The sequence below is a fragment of the Ranitomeya imitator genome, chromosome 6, assembly GCF_032444005.1.
Source record: "Ranitomeya imitator isolate aRanImi1 chromosome 6, aRanImi1.pri, whole genome shotgun sequence".
Taxonomy (NCBI): Eukaryota; Metazoa; Chordata; class Amphibia; order Anura; family Dendrobatidae; genus Ranitomeya; species Ranitomeya imitator.
In genome coordinates this window covers 21,924,201-21,942,566 of record NC_091287.1, presented here as the reverse complement: position 1 = coordinate 21,942,566, position 18,366 = coordinate 21,924,201, and the positions used below count along the sequence as shown (strand labels likewise).

Below are 18,366 nucleotides of genomic sequence, written 5' to 3'. Positions count from 1 at the left end.
TCATGTGACTGTGGAAATGGAATAATTAAAGGGAACCTGTCACCTGAATTTTGCGGGACAGGTTTGCGGTCATATGGGCGGGTTTTTGGGTGTTTGATTCACCCTTTCCTTACCCGCTGGCTGCATGCTGGCCGCAATATTGGGTTGAAGTTCATGCTGTGTTCTCTGTAGTACACGCCTGCACAAGGCACGCGCAGTATGCTTTGCCCAACTGCGGGCAAAGCCGAAAAGCATTAGTGCGCATGCGCCGGCGCACTATGTCCCGGAACACAGCTAAATACTTCCGGGACATAGTGCGGCTGCGCATGCGCACTAATGCTTTTCGGCTTTGCCCGCAGTTGGGCAAAGCATACTGCGCGTGCGCAAGTCAAGATTGCCTTGCGCTGGCGTGTACTACGGAGGACACAGCATGAATGTCAACCCAATATTGTGGCCAGCATGCAGCCAGCGGGTAAGGAAAGGGTGAATCAAACACCCGAAAACCCCGCCCATATGACCGCAACCCTGTCCCGCCAAATTCAGGTGACAGGTTCCCTTTAAGGTTCTTGGCTTCTTGAAGGATGAGAAGACTGGAGATTTCCATGAAAAGAGGAACTTCTAGAACCACATGGGACCATTCCTAGAACTTTAGGCTCACAATTTGGAGTTGGAGCATGGACACCACACGGTTGTTTTTCCACCAAATACAAATGAATAATAGGAATATAAGAAACAACTTTATAAAGAAAAAAAAAATTCCTGGACCTCTTACCTACTGTTGAACTTTTCGGGATGTTTCTCGCGCATCATATGAAATCTGTGAGCGATGGACGCATCCTGCAAGACACAAGAACATTGTTTTTTTTTTAATTTTTAATTAGCTTTTTTTGCTTCCTAGGTATACTCAAATGTATAGAGCATGGACATGATACAGGTAGAGAGTTTCCAGATGTGATGACTACTTTAGGTGTGACCTCCAGTCTTCCTAGACCCTTGTGGGGTGGAGAAAAGGGAGTTGGACATAAGGGTTAAGTAAAGTAAAATGTTCTTGTTGTCCATGAACAGGAGAAGACAATGTGGACGTAAATCCAAGGATGGGATCATTGAGATACATTCCTATGTCCTACCGCTGCCCGATCCTCTTATGTTTTATGGTTCGCGGCCAGACGGCGATGTATCTACCGGTGTCCTGCCTTACGCAACGCTCCCATCCCACCTTCCATTAAACCCTATAATTGCGATGGGACAACCATCGATACTATTGAGGTGAAAGACTTTTTTTTACTCAAGACAAATAGCCTGAAAAAATCTCCATCCAAAAGCATCAGCGTCAACTGCAACTAAAAATCCATAACGCTATTCCCCGCGCGGTCGTATCGTCCTAGACAAAGGAAGTTTTTCATTCATACATTATTCGTTATTAATACTCTTGTCTCCGAAACAGGAAACGTTTTGCGCTGGAGATTTGTGAGCAAAATTACATAGATTATTAAGGACATCTACAATGTGGACTCGGCTTCTTCACTGTACGGAGGCGATGACAACGTTATTTTGACAATGAGTCTCGATGCGGATTGTGCCGTATTTCTTTAAAGTGTCACTTAGATGTATCGTGGAAGTGAACGGTAAAAAACGATATACAAAATGTACACATACATATGTATCAATAAGAATCATGAACCTGAGAATGAATGTCATGGAGGAATATTACTGTGGGGCTGGAGTAATATACGGCTTTGTGTAATCATGTGCATGGCTGTTACAGTAAATTCCCTGCTACATCACAACTGGAGCAGCTCTGCTGCATCAATGCCTCTGGTCCGTGCTACTCACTCTGACCTATGGCTTAGCAAACCCACCGGATCAGGTAAGCCCGTAACAGTAACCATCTTTACTTTTCTGCCCATACTTTATAAGTCTTTACTGATATCTAGCCTTTCTTTGGTATCTTCTATTACCCAAACACTTATAATGTTTTGTGCACCACTGTGAGCTCCTCAGATGTCTCCCCATTTCTGCTCTTCCTCCATTCTCATAGAATACATCTGCAGCTGCATCTCCCTCCTCCCCACTTTATAAGTCTTTACTGATATCTACCCTTTCTTTGGTGTCTTCTACTGCCCAAACACCTATAATGTTTTGTTGGTTTGTGCACCACTGTGAGTTCCTCAGATGTCTCCCCATTTCTGCTCCTCCTCCACTCTCATAGAACACATCTGCAGCTGCATCTCCCTCCTCCCCACTTTATAAGTCTTTACTGATATCTACCCTTTCTTTGGTGTCTTCTACTGCCTAAACACCTATAATGTTTTGCGCACCACTGTGAGCTCCTCAGATGTTTCCCCATTTCTGCTCCTCCTTCACTCTCATAGAACACATCTGCAGCTGCATCTCTGTCATGATTCCAATGGCAGGGAATCACAAAAGGACAAGCACCAACGAGCTCTAGGGTGATGGAACCTGAGCTGACCGCGACCCTAAACCTGAACACACAAATAACAATAGCCGGGGAACGTGCCTACGTTGATCCTAGACGTCTCGCACCAGCCGAAGATCTAACTTCCCCTATTAGAAGAAACACAGACCTCTCTTGCCTCCAGAGAAATACCCCACAGAAATAGCAGCCCCCCACATATAATGACGGTGAAATGAGAGGAAGGCACATACACAGTATGAAAACAGATTCAGCAAAATGAGGCCCGCTAAAACTAGATAGCAGAGGATACAAAAGTAAACTGCGCGGTCAGCAAAAAACCCTTCAAAAAACCATCCTGTAATTACTTGAACTCATGTTCCAACTCATGGAACATGAGGAGCAATTACAGCCCACTAAAGCAACCAGCAGCAAAGAGACAATTATATGCAAGCTGGACAAGACAAAAATAAAGCAAAACGTGGAACAAGAAAATCAAAACTTAGCTTGTCCTGAAGATTACTGAAGCCAGAAGCTGAGGTAACAAAACACTCTGATAACCTTGATAGCCGGTGGGGAAATGACAAGAAAGCCCGGTTAAATAGGAAACTCACAAATCCTAATAGAACAGGTGGACACCAGAGACAGCAGAACACAAATCACCCAGTACCATCAGTAACCACCAGAGGGAGCCCAAAAACAGAACTCACAACAGTACCCCCCCCTTGAGGAGGGGTCACCGAACCCTCACGAGAACCACCAGGGTGACCAGGATGAGCCCTATGAAAAGCGCGGACCAAATCATCAGCATGAACATCAGAGGCAACCACCCAAGAATTATCCTCCTGACCATAACCCTTCCACTTGACCAAATATTGGAGTTTCCGTCTGGAAACACGAGAATCCAAGATCTTCTCCACAACATACTCCAATTCTCCCTCCACCAGCACCGGAGCAGGAGGCTCAAGCGAAGGAACAACAGGCACCTCATATCTCCGCAACAACGACCGATGGAACACATCATGAATAGCAAACGATGCCGGGAGATCCAAACGAAACGACACAGGGTTAAGAATTTCCAAGATCCCATAAGGACCGATGAACCGAGGCTTGAACTTAGGAGAAGAGACCTTCATAGGAACAAAACGAGAAGACAACCACACCAAGTCCCCAACACGAAGTCGAGGACCCACGCAGCGACGGCGATTAGCAAACTGCTGAGCCTTCTCCTGGGACAACTTCAAATTGTCCACCACATGACTCCAAATCCGATGCAACCTATCCACCACCATGTCCACTCCAGGACAATCAGAAGGCTCCACCTGACCAGAGGAAAAACGAGGATGAAACCCCGAATTACAAAAGAAAGGAGAAACCAAGGTAGCAGAACTAGCCCGATTATTAAGGGCAAACTCGGCCAGCGGCAAAAAGGTAACCCAGTCATCCTGATCAGCAGAAACAAAACACCTCAAATAAGTTTCCAAGGTCTGATTAGTTCGCTCCGTCTGGCCATTCGTCTGAGGATGGAATGCAGACGAAAAGGACAAATCAATGCCCATCTTAGCACAGAACGTCCGCCAAAATCTAGACACAAACTGGGATCCCCTGTCAGAAACGATGTTCTCCGGAATCCCATGCAAACGAACCACGTTCTGGAAAAACAGAGGGACCAACTCAGAGGAGGAAGGCAACTTAGGCAAGGGTACAAGATGAACCATTTTAGAAAAGCGGTCACACACAACCCAGATGACAGACATTTTTTGAGAGACAGGGAGATCCGAAATAAAGTCCATGGAAATGTGCGTCCAAGGCCTCTTCGGGATAGGCAAAGGTGACAACAATCCACTGGCTCGAGAACAGCAAGGCTTAGCCCAAGCACAAACCTCACAAGACTGCACAAAAGAACGCACATCCCTCGACAAGGAAGGCCACCAAAAAGACCTGGCCACCAAGTCTCTAGTACCAAATATTCCAGGATGACCTGCCAACGCAGAAGAATGGACCTCGGAGATGACTCTACTGGTCCAACTATCCGGAACAAACAGTCTCTCAGGCGGACAACGATCTGGTTTACCCGCCTGAAACTCCTGCAAAGCACGTCGCAAGTCTGGGAAGACGGCCGACAAAATCACCCCATCCCTAAGGATACCAGTGGGCTCAGAATTTCCAGGGGAGTCAGGCACAAAACTCCTAGAAAGAGCATCCGCCTTCACATTCTTTGAACCTGGCAGGTACGAAACCACAAAATTGAAACGAGAGAAAAACAGTGACCAACGAGCCTGTCTAGGATTCAGACGCCTGGCAGACTCAAGGTAAATCAGATTTTTGTGATCAGTCAAGACCACCACACGATGTCTAGCACCCTCCAGCCAATGACGCCACTCCTCAAATGCCCACTTCATGGCCAAAAGTTCACGATTACCCACATCATAATTCCGCTCAGCGGGCGAAAATTTTCTAGAAAAGAACGCACATGGCTTCATCACCGAGCAATCGGAGCTTCTCTGTGACAAAACCGCCCCCGCTCCAATCTCAGAAGCATCAACCTCAACTTGGAAAGGAAGCGAAACATCAGGCTGACGCAACACAGGAGCAGAAGAAAACCGGCGTTTAAGTTCCCGAAAGGCCTACACAGCCGCAGGAGACCAATCAGCAACATCAGCACCCTTCTTAGTCAAATCCGTCAAAGGCTTAACAACACTAGAAAAATTAGTTATAAAACGACGATAGAAATTAGCAAAGCCCAAGAACTTCTGCAGACTCTTAAGAGATGCAGACTGCGTCCAGCCCGAACCTTGACGGGATCCATCTCAATAGTAGAAGGGGAAAAAATATACCCCAAGAAAGAAATCTTCTGGACTCCAAAGAGACACTTTGAGCCCTTTACAAACAAGGAATTAGCCCGCAGGACCTGAAACACCTTCCTGACCTGCTGAACATGAGACTCCCAGTCATCAGAAAAAAACAAAATATCATCCAAATACACAATCATAAATTTATCCAGATATTCGCGGAAAATATCGTGCATAAAGGACTGGAAGACTGAAGGAGCATTAGAAAGTCCGAAAGGCATTACCAAATACTCAAAATGGCCCTCAGGCGTATTAAATGCGGTTTTCCACTCATCACCTTGCTTTATTCGTATAAGATTATACGCACCCCGAAGATCAATCTTAGTGAACCATTTAGCCCCCTTAATGCGAGCAAACAAATCAGTCAACAAAGGCAAAGGATACTGATATTTTACGGTAATCTTATTCAAAAGACGATAATCTATACAAGGCCTCAAGGACCCATCTTTTTTGGCCACGAAAAAAAAAACCTGCTCCCAAAGGGGACGAAGATGGACGGATATGTCCCTTTTCCAAGGACTCCTTAACATAATTCCGCATAGCAGTATGCTCTGGCACTGACAGATTGAACAAACGACCTTTAGGAAATTTACTGCCTGGAATTAAATTTATAGCACAATCGCAATCCCTGTGAGGAGGAAGCGAACTGAGCTTAGGCTCCTCAAAAACATCCCGATAGTCAGACAAAAACACAGGAACCTCAGAAGGAGAAGATGAAGCGATAGAAATCGGAGGTGCAACATCATGAACCCCCTGACATCCCCAGCTTAACACAGACATTGTTTTCCAGTCAAGGACTGGATTATGAGTTTGTAACCATGGCAGACCAAGTACTAGAACATCATGTAAATTATACAATACCAGGAAGCGAATCACCTCCTGATGAACGGGAGTCATCCGCATGGTCACTTGTGTCCAGTACTGAGGTTTATTCATAGCTAAAGGTGTAGAGTCAATTCCCTTCAAAGGAATAGGGACTTCCAGAGGCTCAAGACTAAACCCACATCGCTTGGCAAATGACCAATCCATAAGACTCAGGGCAGCGCCTGAATCTACATAGGCATCGACGGAAATGGATGATAATGAGCAAATCAGAGTCACAGACAGAATGAACTTAGACTGTAACGTACTAATGGCAACAGACTTATCAACCTTTTTTGTGCGTTTAGAGCATGCTGATATAACATGAGCCAAATCACCACAATAAAAGCACAACCCATTTTTCCGCCTATAGTTTTGCCGTTCACTTCTAGACTGAACTCTATCACATTGCATTGTCTCAAGTGCCTGCTCAGAAGACACCGCCAAATGGTGCACAGGCTTGCGCTCCCGCAAACGCCGATCAATCCGAATAGCCACAGTCATAGACTCATTCAGACCCGTAGGCGCAGGGAACCCAACCATAACATCTTTAATGGCCTCAGAAAGGCCATCTCTGAACTTTGCAGCCAGGGCGCACTCATTCCACTGAGTAAGCACTGACCATTTCCGAAATTTTTGATAATATATTTCTGCTTCATCTTGCCCCTGAGAGAGAGCTAATAAAGCTTTTTCAGCCTGAATCTCCTGGTTAGGTTCCTCATAGAGCAAACCCAATGCCAGAAAAAACGCATCCACATTAAGCAACGCAGGATCCCCTGGTGCCAATGCAAATGCCCAATTTTGAGGGTCACTCCGCAGGAAAGATATAATAATCTTAACCTGCTGAGCAGGGTCTCCAGAAGAGCGAGATTTCAAAGAAAGGAACAGCCTGCAATTGTTCCTAAAATTCAGAAAACTAGATCTATCTCCAGCAAAGAACTCTGGAATAGGAATTCTAGGTTCAGACATAGGAGCATGTACAACAAAATCTTGTATATTTTGAACCTTAGCAGCAAGATTATTCAAGCTGGAAGCTAAAATCTGGACGTCCATGATAAACAGCTAAGGTCAGAGCCATTCAAGGATTAAGAGGAGGAAAAAAAAAAAAAAAAATCAGCCTGGCTGCAATTAAGGCTAGGCAGCAACCTCAGAGGAGAGAGAAAAAAAAAAAAAAACTTCCTCAGTCTAATTTTCCTCCTACTTCAGCCCAAACATTTCGGGCCGGCTATACTGTCATGATTCCAATGGCAGGGAATCACAAAAGGACAGGCACCAACGAGCTCTAGGGTGATGGAACCTGAGCTGACCGCGACCCTAAACCTGAACACACAAATAACAATAGCCGGGGAACGTGCCTACGTTGATCCTAGACGTCTCGCACCAGCCGAAGATCTAACTTCCCCTATTAGAAGAAACACAGACCTCTCTTGCCTCCAGAGAAATACCCCACAGAAATAGCAGCCCCCCACATATAATGACGGTGAAATGAGAGGAAGGCCCATACACAGTATGAAAACAGATTCAGCAAAATGAGGCCCGCTAAAACTAGATAGCAGAGGATACAAAAGTAAACTGCGCGGTCAGCAAAAAACCCTTCAAAAAACCATCCTGTAATTACTTGAACTCATGTTCCAACTCATGGAACATGAGGAGCAATTACAGCCCACTAAAGCAACCAGCAGCAAAGAGACAATTATATGCAAGCTGGACAAGACAAAAATAAAGCAAAACGTGGAACAAGAAAATCAAAACTTAGCTTGTCCTGAAGATTACTGAAGCCAGAAGCTCAGGTAACAAAACACTCTGATAACCTTGATAGCCGGCGGGGAAATGACAAGAAAGCCCGGTTAAATAGGAAACTCCCAAATCCTAATAGAACAGGTGGACACCAGAGACAGCAGAACACAAATCACCCAGTACCATCAGTAACCACCAGAGGGAGCCCAAAAACAGAACTCACAACACATCTCCCTCCTCCCCACTTTATAAGTCTTTACTGATATCTAGCCTTTCTTTGGTATCTTCTATTACCCAAACACCTATAATGTTTTGTGCACCACTGTGAGCTCCTCAGATGTCTCCCCATTTCTGCTCTTCCTCCATTCTCATAGAATACATCTGCAGCTGCATCTCCCTCCTCCCCACTTTATAAGTCTTTACTGATATCTAACCTTTCTTTGGTGTCTTCTACTGCCCAAACACCTATAATGTTTTGTTGGTTTGTGCACCACTGTAAGTTCCTCAGATGTCTCCCCATTTCTGCTCCTCCTCCACTCTCATAGAACACATCTGCAGCTGCATCTCCCTCCTCCCCACTTTATAAGTCTTTACTGATATCTACCCTTTCTTTGGTGTCTTCTACTGCCTAAACACCTATAATGTTTTGCGCACCACTGTGAGCTCCTCAGATGTCTCCCCATTTCTGCTCCTCCTTCACTCTCATAGAACACATCTGCAGCTGCATCTCCCTCCTCCCCACTTTATAAGTCTTTACTGATATCTACCCTTTCTTTGGTGTCTCCTACTGCCCAAACACCTATAATGTTTTGTTGGTTTGTGCACCACTGTGAGCTCCTCAGATGTCTCCCCATTTCTGCTCCTCCTCCACTCTCATAGAATACATCTGCAGCTGCATCTCCCTCCTCCCCACTACCTCAATTTCTTTTCTGAGTTTCTGAACACTTAGGGCACCGATTCATTAAAACTGGCATTTTACATGGCAGTCTTAAGGAGGAATGTGCAGGAATAAGATGTGACAATCTGATTAAGATGCTTATTAGTAACGTGCGCCTGTCCAGAAATGTTACTCCAGTCCGAAACTGGAGTAACATTTCTAGGAAAAGTGATGGCACAACTTTTGGTAAATATACCAGGCAGGCTTCATCACACCCCATCCACACCCATGCTTTACCAACTGACCAAAACTTTTTTGAAAACTCCAAAAGTCGAAACATCAAGTTGCACAAGAGTTTTGCAAATTTTCAAAGTGTTTTACACCAGAAATATGTCCAAAATGCTTTGACGAATCAGGGCCTTTGCATGTACAGGAAAAGAAAAGTGAAGAACAAATACCATTTCCGATAATCCTAAGTTTCCATGCGCACTAGTACTTTTAGCGTCCGCTCGTCTTTTGCTGTACTTTGTCTTGGTCTGTCGGATTCATTCAGCCTCTCTCTACTGTATTTTGTAAAAAAAAAAAAAGACAGAAAAAAACCAGCGACCACGCTGCGAGAACTTTTGTCGCTACACAATTGTTACATTTATGACTAGTATAGTGAAAATGATGTCATGCCCTTCGAATGGGGACCAGCTGGTGTGGCGAGCCGCCTTTCAGAAGATAATGAAGTCCCACAGCTGCTGGTTCAATCAGCTGGAGTTTAGATCCATCACTGAATATACGTTACCTACTAACTATCTGCTTCATAGAATCCATTATAATGAGTCCTAGTCTTTAAAATGAAGAAATGTAACGACAAGAGAAAGAAACATCTGCAGGATCCTGTAAACGTTACATAAGGGAAGCAAAGAAACAAATCTATGCGAGATGTAGAAGATGGAGCTTATAGGAACCTGCGACCTGTATACAGGGCGGCAACACGAGCCAGCGCAGAACCTTCAGGGGGACCAGCAACAATCACACGGCTTATATACTGAACGCAGATATTTCCTTCGGCCCATTGCCCCCCATTGTATAACATCTGGCCCCATTGCCCCTGGTGTATAACATCTTGCCCCATTGCCCCCCGGTGTATAACATCTGGCCCCATTTCCCCCCAGTGTATAACATCCAGCCCCATTGCCCCTGGTGTATAACATCCGGCCTCATTGCCCCCGATGTATAACATCTGGCCCAATTCCCCCCGGTGCATAACATCTGGCCCCACTGCCCCCCGGTGTATAACATCCAGCCCCATTGCTCCTGGTGTATAACATCTTGCCCCATTGCCCCCGGTGTATAACATCTCACCCCATTGCCCCGGTGTATAACATCTGGCCCCATTGCCCCCGGTGTATAACATCTGGCCCCATTGCCCCCGGTGTATAACATCTAGCCCCATTGCCCCCCGGTGTATAACATCCAGCCCCATTGCTCCTGGTGTATAACATCTGGCCCCATTGCTCCTGGTGTATAACATCTGGCCCCATTGCCCCCCGGTGTATAACATCTGGCCCCATTGCCCCCCGGTGTATAACATCTGGCCCCATTGCCCCCCCTTGTATAACATCCAGCCCCATTGCCCCTGGTGTATAACATCTGGCCCCATTGCCCCCGGTGTATAACATCTAGCCCCATTGCCCCCCGGTGTATAACATCCAGCCCCATTGCTCCTGGTGTATAACATCTGGCCCCATTGCTCCTGGTGTATAACATCTGGCCCCATTGCCTCTCGGTGTATAACATCTGGCCCCATTGCCCCCGGTGTATAACATCTGGCCCCATTGCCCCCCGGTGTATAACATCTGGCCCCATTGCCCCCGGTGTATAACATCTGCCCCCATTGCCCCCGGTGTATAACATCTGGCCCCATTGCCCCTGGTGTATAACATCTGGCCCCATTGCCCCCCGGTGTATAACATCTGGCCCCATTGCCCCCCGGTGTATAACATCTGGCCCCATTGCCCCCCATTGTATAACATCTGGCCTCATTGCCCCCCGGTGTATAACATCTGGTCCCATTGCCCCTGGTGTATAACATCTGGCCCCATTTCCCCCGTTGTATAACATCTGGCCCCATTGTCCCCCTGTGTATAACATCCAGCCCCATTGCTCCTGATGTATAACATCTGACCCCATTGCCCTCCTGTGTATAACATCTGGCCCCATTGCCCCCCAGTGTATAACATCCAGCCCCATTGCTCCCCGGTGTATAACATCTGGCCCCATTGCCCCCAGTGTATAACATCTGGCCCCATTGCCCCCCATTGTATAACATCAAGCCCCATTGCCCCCTGGTGTATAACATCTGGCCCCATTGCTCCCGGTGTATAACATCCAGCCCCATTGCCCCTGGTGTATAACATCTGGCCCCATTGCCCCCCGGTGTATAACATCTGGCCCCATTGCCCCCAGTGTATAACATCTGGCCCCATTGCCCCCATTGTATAACATCAAGCCCCATTGCCCCCTGGTGTATAACATCTGGCCCCATTGCTCCCGGTGTATAACATCCAGCCCCATTGCCCCTGGTGTAAAACATCTGGCCCCATTGCCCCCCGGTGTATAACATCCAGCCCCATTGCCCCTGGTGTATAATATCTGGCCCCATTGCCCCCCATTGTATAACATCTGGCCCCATTGCCCCCTGGTGTATAACATCTGGCCTCATTGCCCCCCGGTGTATAACATCTGGTCCCATTGCCCCTGGTGTATAACATCTGGCCCCATTTCCCCCATTGTATAACATCTGGCCCCATTGCCCCCCGGTGTATAACATCTGGCCCCATTGCCCCCGGTGTATAACATCTGCCCCCATTGCCCCCAGTGTATAACATCTGGCCCCATTGCCCCCGGTGTATAACATCTGGCCCCATTGCCCCCCGGTGTATAACATCTGGCCCCATTGCCCCCCGGTGTATAACATCTGGTCCCATTGCCCCTGGTGTATAACATCTGGCCCCATTTCCCCCATTGTATAACATCCAGCCCCATTGCCCCTGGTGTATAACATCTGGCCCCATTTCCCCCATTGTATAACATCTGGCCCCATTGCCCCCCGGTGTATAACATCTGGCCCCATTGCCCCCGGTGTATAACATCTGCCCCCATTGCCCCCGGTGTATAACATCTGGCCCCATTGCCCCCCGGTGTATAACATCTGGCCCCATTGCCCCCCGGTGTATAACATCTGGCCCCATTGCCCCCCGGTGTATAACATCTGGCCCCATTGCCACCCATTGTATAACTTCCAGCCTCATTGTCCCTCAGCTCCTCACCCCCCATGTATGACCCCCGGCCCCCTGCCATGTCGTCTGTCCTCAGTCTTTACTACCATGTGACAGAGCGGCCGGTGGTGCGGAGCTCACTGATACCAGCGCGGTCCTGTAATAGGAGCCACCGGGGTAACAAGTCCGTCCATGACATTTCTTCCTCCTGAATCTTCCCCATCACCTGTGAGTGATATTATTGAGAAGTGGAAGGAACTGCAGCAACTCAGCCATAAAGTGGAGCCCCCGTTACATTACAGAGTGGGGGGCCGAGTGCTCTGCTGACCCCATAAGTCCAGACCTCCTCTGGTATAACATTAGCACAAACTCTGTGCCCCCACTGGGAGCTTCATGGCCGAGCAGCTTCCATGCAGCCGTACATCACCAAGCACAATGCCAACCTCCTTCATCTCAACCTCATCTAAGAACTTTTGTGACGATTCCCACAGACGTCTAGTAGAAATCCTTCCCAAAAGAGCGTGAGCCGTTATATCTGCAGAGGAGCGACTCCATATTAATGTGAATAGATGTAGAATGGGAGGTCAGAAAAAGTGCCCGGAGGACGATTTGGATTTGTCTCGATACTTTTATCAATTTAGTGTAAATAAGGGATAATAAACATTGTTTCCATGAAGGGAGATGTCCTGAGGCTTCCAACAGATACCGGTGTCATACAATCTACTTCCACTTGTTGTTAATGGAAATATTGTTTATATTATTTATGTACAGTACAGACCAAAAGTTTGGACACACCTTCTCATTTAAAGATTTTTCTGTATTTTCATAACTATGAAAATTGTAAATTCACACTGAAGGCATCAAAACTATGAATTAAGACATGTGGAATTATATACTTAACAAAAAAGTGTGAAACAACTGAAATTATGTCTTATATTCCAGGTTCTTCAAAGTAGCCACCTTTTGCTTTGATGACTGCTTTGCACACTCTTGGCATTCTCTTGATGAGCTTCAAGAGGTAATCACCGGGAATGATCTTCCAACAATCGTGAAGGAGTTCCCAGAGAGGCTTAGCACTTGTTGGCCCTTTTGCCTTCACTCTGCGGTCCAGCTCACCCCAAACCATCTCGATTGGGTTCAGGTCTGGTGACTGTGGAGGCCCGGTCATCTGGCGTAGCACCCCATCACTCTCCTTCTTGGTCAAATAGCCCTTACACAGCCTGGAGGTGTTTGGGGTCATTGTCCTGTTGAAAAATAAATGATGGTCCAACTAAACGCAAACCGGATGGAATAGCATGCCGCTGCAAGATGCTGTGGTAGCCATGCTGGTTCAGTATGCCTTCAATTTTGAATAAATCCCCAACAGTGTCACCAGCAAAGCCCCCCCCCCCCACACCATCACACCTCCTCCTCCATGCTTCACGGTGGGAACCAGGCATGTAGAGTTCATCCGTTCACCTTTTCTGTGTCGCACAAAGACGCGGTGGTTGGAACCAAAGACCTCAAATTTGGACTCATCAGTCCAAAGCACAGATTTCCACTGGTCTAATGTCCATTCCTTGTGTTCTTTAGCCCAAAAAAGTCTTTTTCTGCTTTTTGCCTGTCCTTAGCAGTGGTTTCCTAGCAGCTATTTTACCATGAAGGCCTGCTGCACAAAGTCTCCTCTTAACAGTTGTTGTAGAGATGTGTCTGCTGCTAGAACTCTGTGTGGCATTGACCTGGTCTCTAATCTGAGCTGCTGTTAACCTGTGATTTTTGAGGCTGGTGACTCAGATTAATTTATCCTCAGAAGCAGAGGTGACTCTTGGTCTTCCTTTCCTGGGGCGGTCCTCATGTGAGCCAGTTTCTTTGTAGCGCTTGATGGTTTTTGCCACTGCACTTGGGGACACTTTCAATGTTTTCCCAATTTTTCGGACTGACTGACCTTCATTTCTTAAAGTAATGATGGCCACTCGTTTTTCTTTACTTAGCTGCTTTTTTCTTGCCATAATACAAATTCTAACAGTCTATTCAGTAGGACTATCAGCTGTGTATCCACCAGACTTCTGTTCAACACAACTGATGGTCCCAACCCCATTTATAAGGCAAGAAATCCCACTTATTAAACCTGACAGGGCACACCTGTGAAGTGAAGACCATTCCCGGTGACTACCTCTTGAAGCTCATCAAGAGAATGCCAAGAGTGTGCAAAGCAGTCATCAAAGCAAAAGGTGGCTACTTTGAAGACCCTAGAATATAAGACATAATTTCAGTTGTTTCACACTTATTTGTTAAGTATATAATTCCACATGTGTTAATTCAGAGTTTTGATGCCTTCAGTGTGAATGTACAATTTTCATAGTCATGAAAATACAGAAAAATCTTTAAATGAGAAGGTGTGTCCAAACTTTTGGTCTGTACTGTATATATTTTTTATAATATTTGTATTTCTCTCCCACAGCTGTAATCTCCCCAGGTCTGGGATGTGTTTCCTGAATCCACTTTTCTGACTATAGTAATTGGGACCACAGGGGAGCACTGCCTGTGTTGAGTCTCTAAATTTCGAGACCTAGAAGAACTGTGCGCCATCCTGGTAATGTGCCTCATGCGCTCAACTGCAGAGTCTCACGTGACTTGTGACCACGGCCAAATTACTTGCATAAAGACCCTCAAGGAGCAAAAGAAGAAAATGAACGGTAACAATTGTCAATAAAAAAAAACCTTAAAAGGGCAAAAAATACTCATAATGTTACAAAAATGGTCATAAAAACATTTGCAATGGTCAAAAAAATATTATCACTTGTCAAGAATTAGTCAATGGCACAATAATCGACAATTATCAAAATAGTCAAATAAATGGTGACAATGGGGGAATATTTGGTGCTGCATTATGTGGATGCGACACCACCTGTCGGTTGAGCAGCTGTTTTTTTTCAGTTGCCATTATTTTTGCAGTAGGAAACCTTAAAGGATAAAGGTCACGTTTTGGACTATAAATATTTTTATTCAATTTGATTTCCTTAAAAGTTTTGCACCATTTGGTATTTACAGGCTCTCGGTTTCCCCGCATGTTTTATTTAGGTGTATCCACACAAATGGCCCACCCTGTAGAATAGTTTAGCATATGCCCATATTTCTGCTAATCTGTACTATTCCTTCTCTGCTCCACTACATTATTCACATCTTCTTTCAGTATTCCCCTCTTCTTTGGAATTACCTGCCTGACTCTATCTATCAACCTTCAACTTCCAATACCTTAAATGTGTGTTCTTCCAAAGTCATTTTCTTAGGATATCATGAAAGTGTAGGAGTTGGCGGAGTTGGCTTGGCTGTTTGTTGTAAGCTTACTGTACATTCATATAACTGTTAAGAATAAACTGTCCTGTGTGAATACATGAGGAATAACACTTTTTTCTGGCTATTGTATAGCTGGTATCTTGCATTTTCACCATATTTTTCTTCTGGAGGCTTCATCTTTTATTTGCAATCTACACTGAGCTGGTGGGAGGAAACAAGCTGGTATAATCACTTCCATATACAGCACTTAGAGATATGAGATGTCCCGCTCTTCATTTCCTTTTTTAGCACACAAATGCAATCATCAGCAGCATGGAAATCATTACATAGCAATAGCGAGCACTCTACAGGAGAGAGCGAGGACCCCACTGACCATAAGAGCTTACACTCTACAGGAGAGAGGACCACACTGACCATAAGAGCTTACACTCTACAGGAGAGAGAGGACCCCACTGACCATAAGAGCTTACACTCTACAGGAGAAAGAGGACTCCACTGACTATAAGAGCTTACACTCTACAGGAGAGAGAGAGAGGACCCCACTGACCATAAGAGCTTACACTCTACAGGAGAGAGAGGACTCCACTGACCATAAGAGCTTATACTCTACAGGAGAGAGGGAGGACCCCACTGATCATAAGAGCTTACACTCTACAGGAGAGAGAGAGGACCCCACTGACCATAAGAGCTTACACTCTACAGGAGAGAGAGAGGACCCCACTGACCATAAGAGCTTACACTCTACAGGAGAGAGAGGACCCCACTGACCATAAGAGCTTACACTCTACAGGAGAGAGAGGACCCCACTGACTGTAAGAGCTTACACTCTACAGGAGAGAGAGGACCCCACTGACCGTAAGAGCTTACACTCTACAGGAGAGAGAGAGAGGACCCCACTGACCATAAGAGCTTACACTCTACAGGAGAGAGAGAGGACCCCACTGACCATAAGAGCTTACACTCTACAGGAGAGAGAGAGGACCCCACTGATCATAAGAGCTTACACTCTACAGGAGAGAGAGAGGACCCCACTGACCATAAGAGCTTACACTCTACAGGAGAGAGAGAGGACCCCACTGACCATAAGAGCTTACACTCTACAGGAGAGAGAGAGGACCCCACTGACCATAAGAGCTTACACTCTACAGGAGAGAGAGAGGACCCCACTGACCATAAGAGCTTACACTCTACAGGAGAGAGGACCCCACTGACCGTAAGAGCTTACACTCTACAGGAGAGAGAGGACCCCACTGACCATAAGAGCTTACACTCTACAGGAGAGAGAGGACGCCACTGACAATAAGAGCTTACACTCTACAGGAGAGAGAGAGGACCCCACTGACCATAAGAGCTTACACTCTACAGGAGAGAGAGAGGACCCCACTGACCATAAGAGCTTACACTCTACAGGAGAAAGAGGACTCCACTGACCATAAGAGCTTACACTCTACAGGAGAGAAAGGACCCCACTGACCATAAGAGCTTACACTCTACAGGAGAAAGAGGACTCCACTGACCATAAGAGCTTACACTCTACAGGAGAGAGAGGACCCCACTGACCATAAGAGCTTACACTCTACAGGAGAGAGAGAGAGAGGACCCTACTGACCATAAGAGCTTACACTCTACAGAAGAGAGAGGAACCCACTGACCATAAGAGCTTACACTCTACAGGAGAGAGAGAGGACCCCACTGACCATAAGAGCTTACACTCTACAGGAGAGAGAGAGAGGACCCCACTGACCATGAGAGCTTACACTCTACAGAAGAGAGAGAGGACCTCACTGACCATAAGAGCTTACACTCTACAGGAGAGAGAGAGGACCCCACTGACCATAAGAGCTTACACTCTACAGGAGAGAGAGAGGACCCCACTGACCATAAGAGCTTACACTCTACAGGAGAGAGAGAGGACCCCACTGATCATAAGAGCTTACACTCTACAGGAGAGAGAGAGGACCCCACTGACCATAAGAGCTTACACTCTACAGGAGAGAGAGAGAGGACCCCACTGACCATAAGTGCTTACACTCTACAGGAGAGAGAGGACCCCACTAATTATAAGAGCTTACACTCTACAGGAGAGAGAGGACCCCACTGACCATAAGTGCTTACACTCTACAGGAGAGAGAGAGAGAGGACCCCACTGACCATAAGAGCTTACACTCTACAGGAGAGAGAGGACCCCACTGACCATAAGAGCTTACACTCTACAGGAGAGAGAGGACCCCACTGACCATAAGCGCTTAAACTCTACAGAAGAGAGAGGACCTCACTGACCATAAGAGCTTACTCTCTACAGGAGAGAGAGGACCCCACTGACCATAAGAGCTTACACTCTACAGGAGAGAGAGAGGACCTCACTGACCATAAGAGCTTACACTCTACAGGAGAAAAAGAGGACCCCACTGACCATAAGAGCTTACACTCTACAGGAGAGAGAGAGGACCTCACTGACCATAAGATCTGACACTCTACAGGAGAGAGAGGACCCCACTGACCATAAGAGCTTACACTCTACAGAAGAGAGAGGACCCCGCTGATCATAAGAGCTTACACTCTACAGGAGAGAGAGAGAGGACCTCACTGACCATAAGAGCTTACTCTCTACAGGAGAGAGAGAGGACCTCACTGACCATAAGAGCTTACACCCTACAGGAGAGAGAGAGGACCTCACTGACCATAAGAGCTTACTCTCTACAGGAGAGAGAGAGGACCTCACTGACCATAAGAGCTTACACTCTACAGGAGAGAAAGAGGACCCCACTGACCATAAGAGCTTACACTCTACAGGAGAGAGAGAGGACCTCACTGACCATAAGAGCTTACACTCTACAGGAGAGAGAGGACCTCACTGACCATAAGAGCTTACACTCTACAGGAGAGAGAGAGGACCCCACTGACATTAAGAGCTTACACTCTACAGGAGAGAGAGAGGACCCCACTGACCATAAGAGCTTACACTCTACAGGAGAGAGAGGACCCCACTGATCATAAGAGCTTACACTCTACAGGAGAGAGAGAGAACCTCACTGATCATAAGAGCTTACACTCTACAGGAGAGAGAGAGGACCTCACTGACTATAAGAGCTTACACTCTAC

At 46.5% G+C, this 18,366-nt stretch overlaps 1 protein-coding gene across 3 annotated transcripts in view; it reads right to left on the bottom strand.

Annotated features, from left to right (window-relative positions):
- The window catches only part of DGKB (diacylglycerol kinase beta), a 790,513-nt gene that overhangs the window by 364,682 nt on the left and 407,465 nt on the right, over nucleotides 1-18,366 (bottom strand). For all 3 annotated transcript variants that reach the window (XM_069729311.1, XM_069729309.1, XM_069729312.1), the window contains exon 20: nucleotides 752-816. In XM_069729311.1, the coding sequence (XP_069585412.1) occupies nucleotides 752-816 (65 nt within the window). The remainder of the gene's footprint in view (nucleotides 1-751; nucleotides 817-18,366) is intronic.